Source organism: Varanus komodoensis, unplaced genomic scaffold, assembly GCF_004798865.1.
Source record: "Varanus komodoensis strain SLA01 unplaced genomic scaffold, ASM479886v1 scaffold32, whole genome shotgun sequence".
Lineage (NCBI taxonomy): Eukaryota > Metazoa > Chordata > Lepidosauria > Squamata > Varanidae > Varanus > Varanus komodoensis.
In genome coordinates this window covers 21,303,743-21,317,457 of record NW_025335798.1, presented here as the reverse complement: position 1 = coordinate 21,317,457, position 13,715 = coordinate 21,303,743, and the positions used below count along the sequence as shown (strand labels likewise).

Below are 13,715 nucleotides of genomic sequence, written 5' to 3'. Positions count from 1 at the left end.
CACATGAATTAATTAGCTGCAACTGTTTGGGTAGATCACATGTTAAAGTGCCAGAAAATAAGCCATTCTTTTGGAATGCCAGAATGCAATTGTATCTTGGATCAATCTATCCACAATAGCTTCCACAGTCATGGATACTCAGGTACCCAGAGCCATAGCCAGCAATACATTGGTAGGCAAAGTAACCTAGCAGTGAACTACTGAGTGAGAAATGTTCTTCAGCGTTGGAGAATCAGTTATTAAAAACTACTCTAGGGAGCTTCCTGGCCAAAGGAAGGGCTTTGTCTCTTTTAATAATACAAAATCTCTTGTGCCCATATGTACGATTAGGGAAGAAGTGGGACCTGTAACGAAAAGTTTCAGTGTGAAGTGCCCCTGCTCAGGGTCCCATCCAGCAAGTCATGTTCTTCCAGGATACAGCTCTCCATTCTCCTCACCTCCATTTTCTGGGCTTCGACGTGTTGCTTCGATGTCGCCCTCTCCAACAGTTAGCTAAGGTTGCCTGACTGCTCAGCATACTTGGCCCTTACTGGGCTGTTTGTCTCCCCGCACCTGCTCCCAATAGGGATTTCCCCCTAATGCTCCTACAGAGTTTGAGGCTTGCTGTTGCTCTCTCTCTTTCTTCCCTGTTGATGATGCTGTTTTGGCTATGTAAGGGCCAACACATGGCTAATGAGATGGCTATTCTATGTGTGAGCCTCTGACTCACGGATTCAAGAAGCAGAAGCAGTTGTTGGCAGGTGGGGCAACATCTGAACAACAAATGAAAACCCAGAAAATGGAGGCAAGCCTTGCCTCTAATTTGATACTTCAGGAATAAATTTGTATTTATATGAACATTTAAACAGTGCAACCACTCAGTGGAACATGGGGCTTTCTCATGCAATTAAGTGCTAGACTGATCAGAAGGGATCACTTAAGTTGCCACTCCTTTAGCCTACAATATTAACCATGAAGAAAATTATGGGCCTACTGCAAGCTACTCTCTTAGTACAGCTCTCTTAGCTAGAATAGGGGTATAGCACAGATTACACAACAGGGATATTGTGAACAACTCTCTCAGCTTTAGCTCAATCCCAACATGTAGTATGTGTGTGGAGGGGGAAATCTAACACCACTGGCCAACACTATCGACTTGTTATAGACCACTCAAGAGGATTCAGCGTGGACTACACTGCAGGGCTGTCATAAGTCACTGTGTCCCAGCAAAAGGCTTCCATCAACCCTTCATTCCACATGAACTTTCTTCTAAATATCCCATCAGTAGCATTTGCCTCTGGTACTGGCTAGGGCACTCCTGCAAATCTAATTGTGTACCATCACTTGAACTGTTGTATAATTGAGATAATCTGAGTGTGCTTTGGGAAAGAAAAACATGGGTAGAATCACCTTAAAAAGCCATTACAGTAGACAAACAGGTAGACAGTGAAAAAGCATAGGCATCTTTAGGAAGAGTCGTCTCTCCCCTCTGTGATAAGCATAGTCACTTTGCAGTGAGAATTTTCTTTGGAAAAGTCGTTGGATGCTCCACAAGAGTTTAGGGCTGACTTTTTTGGGTTCATTCTGAGGTTCAGAATAAGGATTTTGTTCCTCCTCACAGAAGTTTACAAAAAAAGATGCATTGGAAAGATTTTATTGTATTTTATAGATAAAAGGAAAAAACACAGGAAAAAGTAATGTGAAAAAGAAAGAAAATGATACCAAGGAACAAAAATTACATGTAGCAATAAGTGCAGGAAATTACCAAAAGAGTCAATAATTATTATTCTTCTATTAATTTTATATTATTTCTCTCAATTTTAAAATCTATTGGGAAGTTTTTTATTTTTGTTTTTATTCTTTCAGAAAAGCTCCAGGTTTATGAAGTCAATCTCGATGAAGTTTGAAAGTTATAAATATACAAAGATAGTTCTTTCTGGCTCTCCTATTTTTAAATGTTTTGTTTATGAAAATTTGCTTTTCAAAATAAACTCTGTAACACATAATCCCGAGCTGCTTCTCTAATAATTTGATCTAACCCAAAACAGCCCTCCAGCCAGTGTTTCTAATGTGTTTTTTATTCATTTGACAATGACATCAAGTATCTTTCCATTCTGCTTTTGGTGGTGTTTTTAATAAAATGGTATATGTGGTGACTGTCAGTGCCAATGAAGAATACTGATTCTCCTAAGTAATTTTTCATTAGGCCAAATGAGGTGTTGTGAATAAACATGTACAAAAGGACACGATGACATCTTAGGCGCAAACAGTGCAAGCTGAATGTCTCTGCTACAAATTAATGTGCATAGGTGTGTTGGCACGGCTGTTTTCAGTGTAGTGAAAGCATATTCTACAAGCCAGAAAGAATGGCAAATCTGGCAGATTAAATGTCAAACATTCAGGCTGACATTTATAGTGACTTTTAGCATGTTAAGAGATTTCTATTACATAGTCAAGAATTAGTTACTTTTGCTGTAGTGTTTCAACAAAGCGTTTACAGTCAAATGCACCAAGCTGACAGGCTATTTATTATATTTGTGGTACTCTCAAGGCTTATTTTTTGTTATATTTATAAACATTTTAACCAGGAATATGATATCTTAGTGGAGCCAGTTATTTTCTGAAAAAAATGCCTTAACTCAACATTTCCAATACAGCTTTTTGGTATTAGAAATAAGAATGACCTGTACTAATTCAGTGACTTTACCCAAGTGATAGGTAATGCAAGATCTGTGGCTTATTAATTAATGTCTAGGGCTTTCATCCCAGCCCTTACATCCTCCTTGTGATACTGTTTGTGCCACTTCTTCTAACGAAAAGGGAGAACACTTTTCTGGGAGAAAAACCTTGGTGTGTCATATGTCACACATTAGATTACAATTTATATTAATGTTTGCCTACCTTTTATTAAGGTCATAAACTTTAATGGTGAGAGTCAATTCTAACTGACAAGAGTAAACTTTAGTTGGTGGAATTGAGAGTTAAGGGCACCTTTTTAATCCTGCTTCGTAATGGTGGGTTGCTGTAGTCATTCATAAGGGAAACTATCACCATATAAGACGATGTGCTAAAAATGTACATTTTATTTATGAAATTGTAAACTTCTTTGGAAACCCTGAAATTATATGTTTTGAGCTTTCAGTAATAGGCAAACTATTACTGAATACAGTCATATGAGGTGGGCCATTTAGGAGTTTCCCTGACCACAAGGGTTTTGTTTTCAGCCAAATATTTGGCTGAAAGAATATTTGAAAGGCACATGTTTCCATAAATTCCAGTAAAAATTGAACTCACTTAATGATACCTCTTGGGTTTAATCAGGGTGGGAAAAAATCAATGTGTTTTAAATAAAAAAAATCAGATTTTTAAAGTTTAAATTGGATTTTTGTAATCTAAATTGGATTTTTAAAAATAAAATATTTTTTAAGGAAAAATCCATCCAAAGATAATTTTATTTGTAAGATACATTATAGTGCAAAGGTTATTCATCATGAAATAAGGATTAATTTTTAATTATGTAGCACTGAGGCTATATATTCATGCAGTGTTTAAATTTAGACTGTCCTAAGACAGTTGTAGTCAGATGATATACAAAAATCTTAAATAAATAAATAGTTTGGTAAATCAATTCCATTAATTCATTCACAATGTTGTGCTCTTCCAGGGTTTCTGTAAGATTATTGGGCATTTATTCTATCCAGACGATACTATCACAGATGCTTGGTTTTACTATTCTTAAAACTGTGAATTTGGGCCTACAGAGGATTGCCTCTGTTTCATAACAAAAAATGTTATAAAATAAACATACAGAGTTGAGAAAAAGACCTTAATCCCATTGTTCCTTTGCAAATCAAGGTACACAGAACCAGCCTCTTAAGTGCTAAGTTTCAGACAATTCAATGAATAGAAGAAAAATGTTGGGAGTGGAATAGATCTGCACAAGAAGCTAAGTGTGAGGAAAGAGGGGCAAGCAGCAAAAATGCAACTGAAGCCTTTTGAGATTTCACTCAATGTTCTACAAGTCTTTGGATCTTTTTGTGTATAGTCTGAGGTTTATCATATTATTCTTTCCCTGGAGGAGAAAACCTATAATGGCAGTAGGCCGTAGAAGAGACCCAGTTTGGAAATATTTTAATGAAGTTTCTCTATGAAGTGTTCATCAACAGCATGAAATGGTATTTGCTCAGGACCTCAGCAGAGGTAGAAGCAAGACTGAGGAAAGAGCTGTGCATGTTCTTGGAGTGGTAACAAGATGCTGGCAAGGGTGTTTGTTCTAGTAAAGCATCTCTCCTTAACTAAATGATCTAGACTAATATAATGTTCCACAAGCACAAAATGGGAACTATACTTACATCCTTGACCAACAGCTTCAGCATGTGGTCTCATCCATACGCTATATATCCAGCCACAAAACCATATATCATGCATATATGTGCCATAACATTTAAGGAATTAGGTGTTGCTAACATGGTATGTTTTCTTAGAAACCATTATTCTTTGTACAGATAGAACACACTAGTTAAATTTAATTTTCTAAATATTTCTAGAATGTTAAATAGCAGACACCCAAAGCTAGTAACTGGAAAGACTGGGGCTATTCTTTGAAATCCCTGGGTTTGACACATGCATGGATAAGAACAAGAGCAATGTCAAATTTGGAATAGTGCGGAGGGATCCAGCCAGTCAGCTTCAGTAGGCTTTTCCTGCCATAGCAGGTAATTATTGCACCTATTTATGTGTTATTTAGCATTAGAGCTGAAACCTGACCAACTTCTGTCTGTTCTCCACACTTCTGATATAGCATCAGACACCCCACTGGAAGCAGAGAGAGAAAAGCTTTACCTGCTTCTTGTTAAGGTCGAAGCAACTTCAGTATCACTTTGAATTCAGACTGCTAACACTAACTATACCTCTACAGACTTTTATGGTGTGAATTTTTGGCAGATCATTTTTGGCATAATTTTTGGTGTAAGGGTCTGAAAAATACTTTCTTATACATTTTATGATGACAGATGAATACCCATGGGGCAGGGGAGTGGGATCACAATGGCGGGCCGCACTCCTGGCTGCAGTTAATTAGAACAGTGTCTAACCATGCATCTCTGTGAAAGATGGAATCCTGTTTTTTTCAGGGTTTTCAGTGATATCAGCAGAGCCCTTCTGTATAAAAGCAAACTCTGTTTTAACCTTCAAGTGAACCATCCATGATCTTAGCTCTCCTCCTCCATATGCATTTTGCCCACAGTCAGGAATTGTATGAAGAGGGCTCCTCTAACAGTTTTCTGAGAGTCTTCTAAGTAAGTTATAAGAAAAAAAATATGTATGATTGTGCACTTTCAGTAATGTGGGTTTTCTAAGAAAAGCAACATGTTTCCTTTTACTGTGGAATCTGCTCTCTCAAGAACTGTAATTGGCTGCATTCAATTGGCCATTAGAAAGAGCATAAAGTGCATCTTTTCAGTGTAAAATGTGTATTTTAGTGTATGTGGCTTTTAATGTTCTTAGTTTTACTGTGTTAAGGTTTTATTGTTTAAAATTGTTCTATACTGCCACAGTGGCTTTTAATAATAATTAAATATTACTAATAAGTAAAGAATACAATAATAGCTTGCTTTTATTTTTCACTGTATATTGATAACTTAGGGCATTGTGTGAATCATATGATTAATCTCTGGGAAATAGATTGTTCACTGTATCATTCCTGTCAAATTAACAATAGATATGATTGTGTAAGATTCTTGTCAAACTGTTTTGTCTTCTAGGTATTATAAAAGGTGTAGTGTGTTTAGACATAAAGATGAAAACTCAACTAGTGACTCTGGGTTTTTAAAAAAAAAATACATGAATATTACTTTGTGGTGTGTGTGTGTGTGTCTGCATTCATGCTTTCATAGATCTGCATCATTGTTAGGATATTATATAAAATTACTTGGTGCCTAAAGAATCCCAAGTTAATATGAATAATATTTATACTCTAATGTATCATGAAATAAATCTTATTTTAAAACAGATTCACTGAATGGCATTCCAAAATCTCCTAAAAAAACTGTCAGAATGATTAATACTATGTGAGCAATGCAAATGTCTTGATTGTACATGGTCTTTCCAGGTGTAAAACATATTTTTTCACTTTTTTCATTGAGGCATTAGTGACATATAATAACTGAAAATCCCACAATGGATTTATGATTACTGAAATACAGAAAATAGCTTGAAATGGTACAGAAGTATAATCTGGGTTAGGAAATGGAAAAGGCAGAATATGTATCACATCCAAGAATGATATCCATTTATTTCAGGTGTCATCTTTTAATTCTCTATAGGTTTCTATGACATATTTCCTTTACAGCAGATTATATAGCCATTCACAATGTTACATTTTAGCTGCATTGCAGAGTCCCTGACTGGTCTAGGGGCTCCAGGATACAAGCAGCCCAGTTCCCAAGGAGTGAATGGCCAGAGGGAGCAAACAGGGAGAGCAACAGGAGTTTGGCAGTCAGGGAGGTCCCTAACTTTTTTCCTCCTCCTTCCTTCTTGTTTCCCTAGAGCCCCCCCCCACCCCCATTTTGTTCCTTAGAACACTCCCATTTACTGGTAGGACTATGTTGTTAACCTTCAGGAAGACAGGAGAAAGCACAAGTTGTCACAACAGGCCGGGCAAGCCAAAATCGAAATGTTGCAAAAAGAACGGACTGAGAAGACTCCTTAGTGCTGGTACCCTGCAGTGTCTATACAGTGTTTGGTTTCTTTCCTGAGGACAAAATGGCCTATACCTGCAGACTAGTAGCTCTGTTGGAAGAAAAGATGAGAGCTCTAGGGTAGTGAGTGTGCACCCTCAGAGTAATAAAATAAGATGAAGAGTTTTTAGACAGAGAGGTAGAATTGCAACAGCTAACTCCCTGGAAAAAGATGACAGGTACAGAAGAACTAGAAGACACTCTGTACCAGTGGAAGAAGTGGAACTACAGAACCATTTTCAGTAACTTGAGGATGCTACTGAAGGGTAGCCTGCCATGGAAGAACTGCAAGTCACCCCATGCAACACTGAACCAGAGACTAAAGTCAACCAGGTGGTAGCACTGATACGAAGGCTTGCAAGGCCAAGAGGACAGCAGAGTCCCTGTTGCTTGGGATGGAAGCACGTGTATATCAAGAAGACCTGTAGACTTGTTCGGTATGCTTTTTCCCTGTTAGTGATATGAGATTGCCTGGGCTCATGCAGCCACTGACAAGTACCATTCCTTCTTATACATGTGGGAACAAATGGCACTGCCAAGCAGAGCTTTGAAGAAATTGAATCAGACTTTGAAGCTTTAAGGAAAAAAGGCAAGCACTTTGGGGCCCAGATAGTTTTCTCTTCAATTCTCCCAGTTCTTGGAAAAGGAATAGTCAAGGGGAAAAAATACTCCAGATGAGGTATTTTGGCTACAAAGGTGTTGACATGAGAGATTTGGATTCTGGAACCATGAGATATTCTTCCTGACAGATTGACTGCTGGTAAGGGATGGGTTGCACCTTACAAGGACTGGAAAGGATGTGCGTGGTCATAGCATGAAGAAGTTTATCAGGAGGACTTTAAGCTGAATCCTACAGGGAAGGGAGAAGTACACCTGGGCATAATAAGCAGACAAAGGCTTATGCTCTACAAAGAGAGAGCAGCTCTAACAGTGTCCAATAATAGTCTTCCAAAAAAGGTAGGAAGAATGCTAGAGCATAAAGCACGTGCTCTTCAATGTCTGTATACTACTACTCAGAATAAGGGAAACAAACAGCATGGACTTGAACTCCTAATAGAGGAGAGGGAATACAACCTGAAAGGTATAGCTGAAACTTGTGATGACTCCCATGACTGGATTTCAGCAATTGTTGAAAAGAGCAAAAGGAAGAAAAAGGAAGGTAGAGTAGCATTACAAACGGTTCCTGCAAATGTCCAAGTTATGAACAGCCTCTATTTATGAATGGCCATAAATCCTATATTTTTTTTTAAAAAAACTACCATGGAAAATTGTCATTACCATATATAGAGAGAAAAGAAGTGTGAAAAGATAGAGAAGGAGGCCTCCAAAGCCCTGCCCATCTGGAGAAAGAAATGTCTTCAGCATCTCCTTGCTGCAAGGAGAAGGTGCTGGTGAGTTTGGCTGCATGGGTGGAGTTAAGTATCAATAAGTTTGGGAGCTTAGAGATATTCATGGTTTTCCACTTTCATGGGGGCCTGTACCCCTAACCCCCACAAATGTGGAGAGCCAACTATACATGATCTGACATAAAGGCAAATTTCCTTTTTCTTAAGAATGAAAGTCACTTGTAACCCAAGGACTGCCTGTATATGTTAAAGATACATATCTCTGTACAGAAATGGAGGACAATGAGCTTAGTAGCATCACTGAGAGCATCTGGATTAATATAAATGGAAGAAGGAATAAAAGGAACACAGTGGTTGGAGTCTATTAGCAACTACCCAGACAAGGAGAAGTCACATGAAACCTTTGAAAAGCAAATTGTCAGTGATTCAAGAAGGGATGGTGTTGTCATTATGGGGGGCTTCAATTTCCCCAATATCTGTTGGAAGATAAATTCTGCCAGACACGGCCCCTCCAAGGGATTCCTCACATGTGTTGCTGATAACTTCCTGCAGTAGAAAGTGGAGGAAGGAACAAGAGGAACAGCTGTCCTTGATTTGATGCTAACCAACAGGGAAGACCTAGTGCATAAAGTGGCAGTTACGGAAACCCTGGGGGAAAGTGACCGTGCCATTCATGAATGCTTGATTCTAATGGAAGAAAAAACCAAATGTAGATAAACATGTACCCTGGACTTTAGAAAAACCAATTTTAATACTCTCAGGACAGTGATCATTAAAGTTCCATGGCACACAACTCTGCTGAGTAAAGGAGTCGAAGATGGGTGGGAATTTTTAAACTAAGAAATTCTAAAGGTGCAGTCATAAACAATCCCAACAAGGAAAAATGGGTAGAAGACAACAGAAGAACCTCATGTGGCTTTACAAAAAGCTTAGAGATGATCTAAACACCAACGTGTATAGGAAGTGGTAGGAAGGCCAAGCTACAAAGGAAGAATGCAGACAGGTAGCATGGAATTGCAGGGAAGTCACAGGAAGGCTAAAGCTAAATGAACTGAGGCTAGTGAGGGATGGTTGCACTTGGAGTCCTGCACTGAGCAGGGGCTAGACCCAATGGCCCCTTCCAACTCTAGAGATCTATGCTCATGGTCCAAATAGGTACAGCCTCTTTGGTTTCTGTAGGGCTTCCATGGTAGTGAAGCACAGGCTTTGTATACACAAAGTTCCCAATACTGTCACGGCCATCTTCAGTTAAAAGGGGTCTTAGGAAGTATAGCTGGGAAAGACTGCTTGATTGCTTCGTGAGCCACTGCAAGTTGGAAAAGACCATTCTGGCCTAGGTGTATCGATGGTCTGCTTTCTCAATTCTTGAGCAAAACACTTCAGCTATGCTTTTCTGTTTGTATTTGAACAGGCTATTGCTTAGTGGCAGAACATATGCTTTGCATGCAGAAGGTCCAGGGTTCAAAAGTCAGGATGATGATAGCTGGTCTGGGAGAGACTTTTTGCCGGAGACTTGAGATAGGTACTTCCAACAGGAGTAGACATTACTAGGCTAGGTAGACCAGTGGCCTGACTTGGTCTAAGGCAGCTTCAAGTGGGCACCTAGATATGGCTTCATAGGATGGGGAATGGTAATAGGGTACTAATAATGGGGGTTTGTCTGGTCTCTACCACCAGAAAGGCCCAGTGATATAGAATGCAATTCAGGGAGGGGGACAGAGTTCATACTGCCCCTTACTTTCTGTATCCCTGCCAAAGGTAAATAATTTGTGACTTAAGGAAACCAAGGTCACAGTTGCATTCCATGGTTTTAATGAAACAAGGCATTACTGTTGTAAACCACCCAGAGAGCTTCAACTATTGGGCAGTATAAAAATTAAATAAGTTCAGAAATACACCTAAATTTTAAATTTGTAAACCAAATATTAAGGGAGTGGGATAGTCTTTAAATGAGAAAGCTGTTTGAGAATGTTCACTGTGCTATGAACTACATACTCAAATGTATGAGAGTGTTCTTACCTTAGGAAGGATTTCTCTCTCCCCATGGTCTTTCCCTATAGGTTGTGCAGAGATTAGATTAGCAGATGTATCAGCCTTCCTCATGTTCATTTCCTCCCTTATTGCCTCAGTGCTGCCAGTCATTCAACCTTCGATGTATAATCACTGAGGCATGGTAAATCAAGCCTTCTTCATATCCTCCAAATTATCGCTACAGGAATTAAGCTATAGCAAAGGAAAGAAAATAGGTATTTTCCCCCAAAACTTGCTCATACAGATTCATAATGGCCAAGTGCCCTTTGCTGCACTACATGCAAATAACTACCCATAAGGCACCTGGCACTACAACAGTCAGTATAGCTTATTAATTATATCACCTCTTTTTCTGTAGCAGGTGACTTACACAATTTTAAGAACTTCCACCCTAGAAAAAAAGTGAAGTGGAATAGGGATGAGGACAGAAGGAGAATACACCAGTTTATGGTAATCTGATATAAATCCAAAACTGGAAGTTCAGAAATCCCTAAATTAAAATTATGGGTTGCAGCTTGTTTTCATGAGGTTTTTTTTTTAACAGCTTGTTAGAAAGGCCTTTGAAGGCTTGGTCCCAGCTATATGGATCATTGTCCAGAAAACTAAAGCATTGTTCTCTTCTGGGATACAGCTCTCTGTAAAGTTTTATAAAAATAAATTATGGATCACAGCAAACATAACTGCAAGTTATGTACATGTGAAGAATAAAGGCAGAGGTTGCTATCGACAAGGCAGACAAAGTTTTTATTTATTATTTATTTAAAACTTTTATATGCCATCCCTTATGCATGGCATCTCAGGATGGCTTATAGTCATTAAAATCAGAATACAATAAAACAATCCATACCAATATAATAACATATAACCAGCTAAAATAAATTAAATTAAAAGTGACTGTTAAAACATTAAAATACTAATTTTTAAAATAACAATTAAAAAATGGTTTTGACCTGGTGCCGAAAAGACCTGGTGCTAGGCGAACTTCTCCGGGGAGCTCATTCCACAATCTGGGTGCTCCCAGAAGTTCAAGAAAGGCAGTAGCAGAAGGGCAGCAGCTAGCTGTTGGCAGAATAGAGAGAGGCTACAGTGATACTCGAGAAGGAAGCAGAATCCAGTTATATACTTGCTGCAGAATTGGTAGCAAAGTCAAAATCAAAGAGAACAGGTATGTAGCAAAAATTCATAGCAATGTTTCTCTAACACAAGACATGAGTCATAGAAATATGATTGCAAGTCTTCCTGTCACTGGTCTATCCAGGAAGAATATTCCTTGAGTTGAGAGGCTGTTTAAAAGGGCATGAAGTTGGTGGTCTGTCACCTTATAGGCATGACATTCGACTAAACTGCAGTAGATTCAACTTTAAGACTGCTAGGATGCTGATTCCCTGCATGCTTTAGTGTATTCAGATGCAAACATGATTCTCTGGGTCCACTTTGTGTAGAATTGATCATGATCTTAATTGGTGGTACTTAATTCAGGTATTCAGGTATCATACTGTAGCTATCTGAAGAATCCAGAGAGCTACAATATAATACCTGCATACCTGAATTTAGCTGAAATATACATTACAAAAATAGCCTCAATGTATCACTGCTACAAGTAGACAAGACGTTTACATAGTGTGGGTATAACCTCTGCAGTTGATATATACAAACATGCCCATGGTTGTTTTCAGTAATGAATAAAACAGGACTCTGGAAAGTGACCTCCTTGAGCTAATAATTTGGAACTCCGTTCCACTTTTTCCACTAGTTTCTGAGACAGAAACAATCAGTTGCCATGGAAAATACAGATTTCTTCAAGATCACATTCCAGAGCACCTTGATCCAACAGGTGGTGCTTCCAGTCACTCCCATACACAGGGCTGTGTTCCACTCCCAGAATGGTGAATGATGGTCGGTGAAGCAACCTGCTCTTTTCCATAGTGCATCTCTTTTGGGTACTTCAGGTTACTGTGCCTCTCTTCCCACCTGCACTGAGAATGCATCATACATCAACCAAGAGCACTGTGACATAAATTTTGTCAAGCATGAGTTCACACACCTGATGCTGGAGCTGAAGACTGAAGAGTGCAGGTCAAAGTTACAGCTCTATTGGTTAGGCAAGATCTGCCCTGCCCTTGGGTCTTCCATATTTCATTCACTGGCCTCAGGCACTCTGAGCTGGAGAATATAGCTCTAAATCCCTGAAAATTCTCCGTCTTTTGTTTTCTCTTGGAAGCAATGGCTGAATTTTAACAGGCACATCCAGGATTTCGGGTGGAACTGGCAATGAAGACTTTCTGTGAAATCTGTGCCTTTCCTTTAGGTGATAAATGTCTCTCAGGTGATGGAGCCATCACTGGGTGCAACCATTCAAGTGGTTTTTGCATGACAGCTATAACATTAGTTAGTGGCTCTTTCACTCACAGTTGAGGAAGAGGATTTGGAGACTGTAGCTCTACATATGTTGGAATACTCCTGCCTTGTTGTGGCTCTCTTTTCCGTAGTTGATGCATTCACAATACTGTGTAAAATATCAATCAGTGCTGAAGCACTGGCAGAGTTTGGACACTTTAAAAAAAGTACTAGTAAAAGATAATAGTCACAAATTGCAAGCCGACATTAATAACTAGTAGCAAGTGTAATTTTATTTGCTTCTTTATCATAGGTTCATGCCAGAACACAAACTACCTCATATTGAGAAGGCACCAGATTCTGAAGGAACTGGAGATACGTGCCTGTTTATGGCTCTGCCTTTCCAAGAAAAGAGTGGTGGAACTACAGGTTTAAGAAACAGCAACACTTTGGGCTGTGGGTCTGAACAGTCTGAATTACAATCTGAGCAAAGTTCCTCCTGGCCAGAGACACCACAGAACCAACCAGCAACATTAGAGAAAGTGGAGAAGCCGGTATCTTCTAAAAGCCCAAAACCTTATCAAAGGGAAGATAGTCAAAGTGTGACTTTTAACCTTACCATTGTCTCAGATAGCTCAGGCTGTCAGCAGAAACCTTTGCACATTGTTTGGCCTCACAGGTGGTAAGTGCAACACCAAATTAAAATACCATATCTTTGATACAATTTTGGACAGAACTTGTCTTTAATAATGATGTTATTTTGATTCTCTGTGTGTGTCCCCTTCATCCAGATATAGATGTATTAATATGGTATTCTTATTGATGAAGAAAGCAAACAATTGTGATGGTTGTCTAGAAATTCACAGCAGCTGTCAGTGTCCAAAAAGGGGTAATGGGGATGGGGAGAAGTATAGCAATGACATTGAAATTTTATGTAAAATACAGAGAATTCTGTTTCAGAGCATTTCAGTCCACTAATGATGTTTAGTATGCAGTGTTATTTAAATTACCTTAATTATCCTAACGTGACTGACTAGGTGTTAAAATTCAGGACCATTCTATAATGCTCGGCATCTTACTTTTTAAAATATACCTGTCCAGATTTTTAAAACATATGCACATATGTAAGTTCAGGGACAGAGGGAAAGAGAGGAAAAGAGAATGGAAAACTGCTGCTTTTCAAGCTGTTGACACAAATACCTGATCACAAAATCTTCTCTAAACTGGGGAAAATCTACCATGCCACATAATCACTGCAAATATATAAACTTTAGCTTGACTCGCA

General features: G+C 38.8%; 1 protein-coding gene across 14 annotated transcripts in view; it reads left to right on the top strand.

The window, feature by feature from the left end:
• Positions 1 to 13,715, top strand: part of GTDC1 (glycosyltransferase like domain containing 1) — a 234,639-nt gene that overhangs the window by 169,232 nt on the left and 51,692 nt on the right. For all 14 annotated transcript variants that reach the window (XM_044437984.1, XM_044437985.1, XM_044437983.1 and 11 more), the window contains one exon: positions 12,744 to 13,112. In XM_044437984.1, the coding sequence (XP_044293919.1) occupies positions 12,744 to 13,112 (369 nt within the window). The remainder of the gene's footprint in view (positions 1 to 12,743; positions 13,113 to 13,715) is intronic.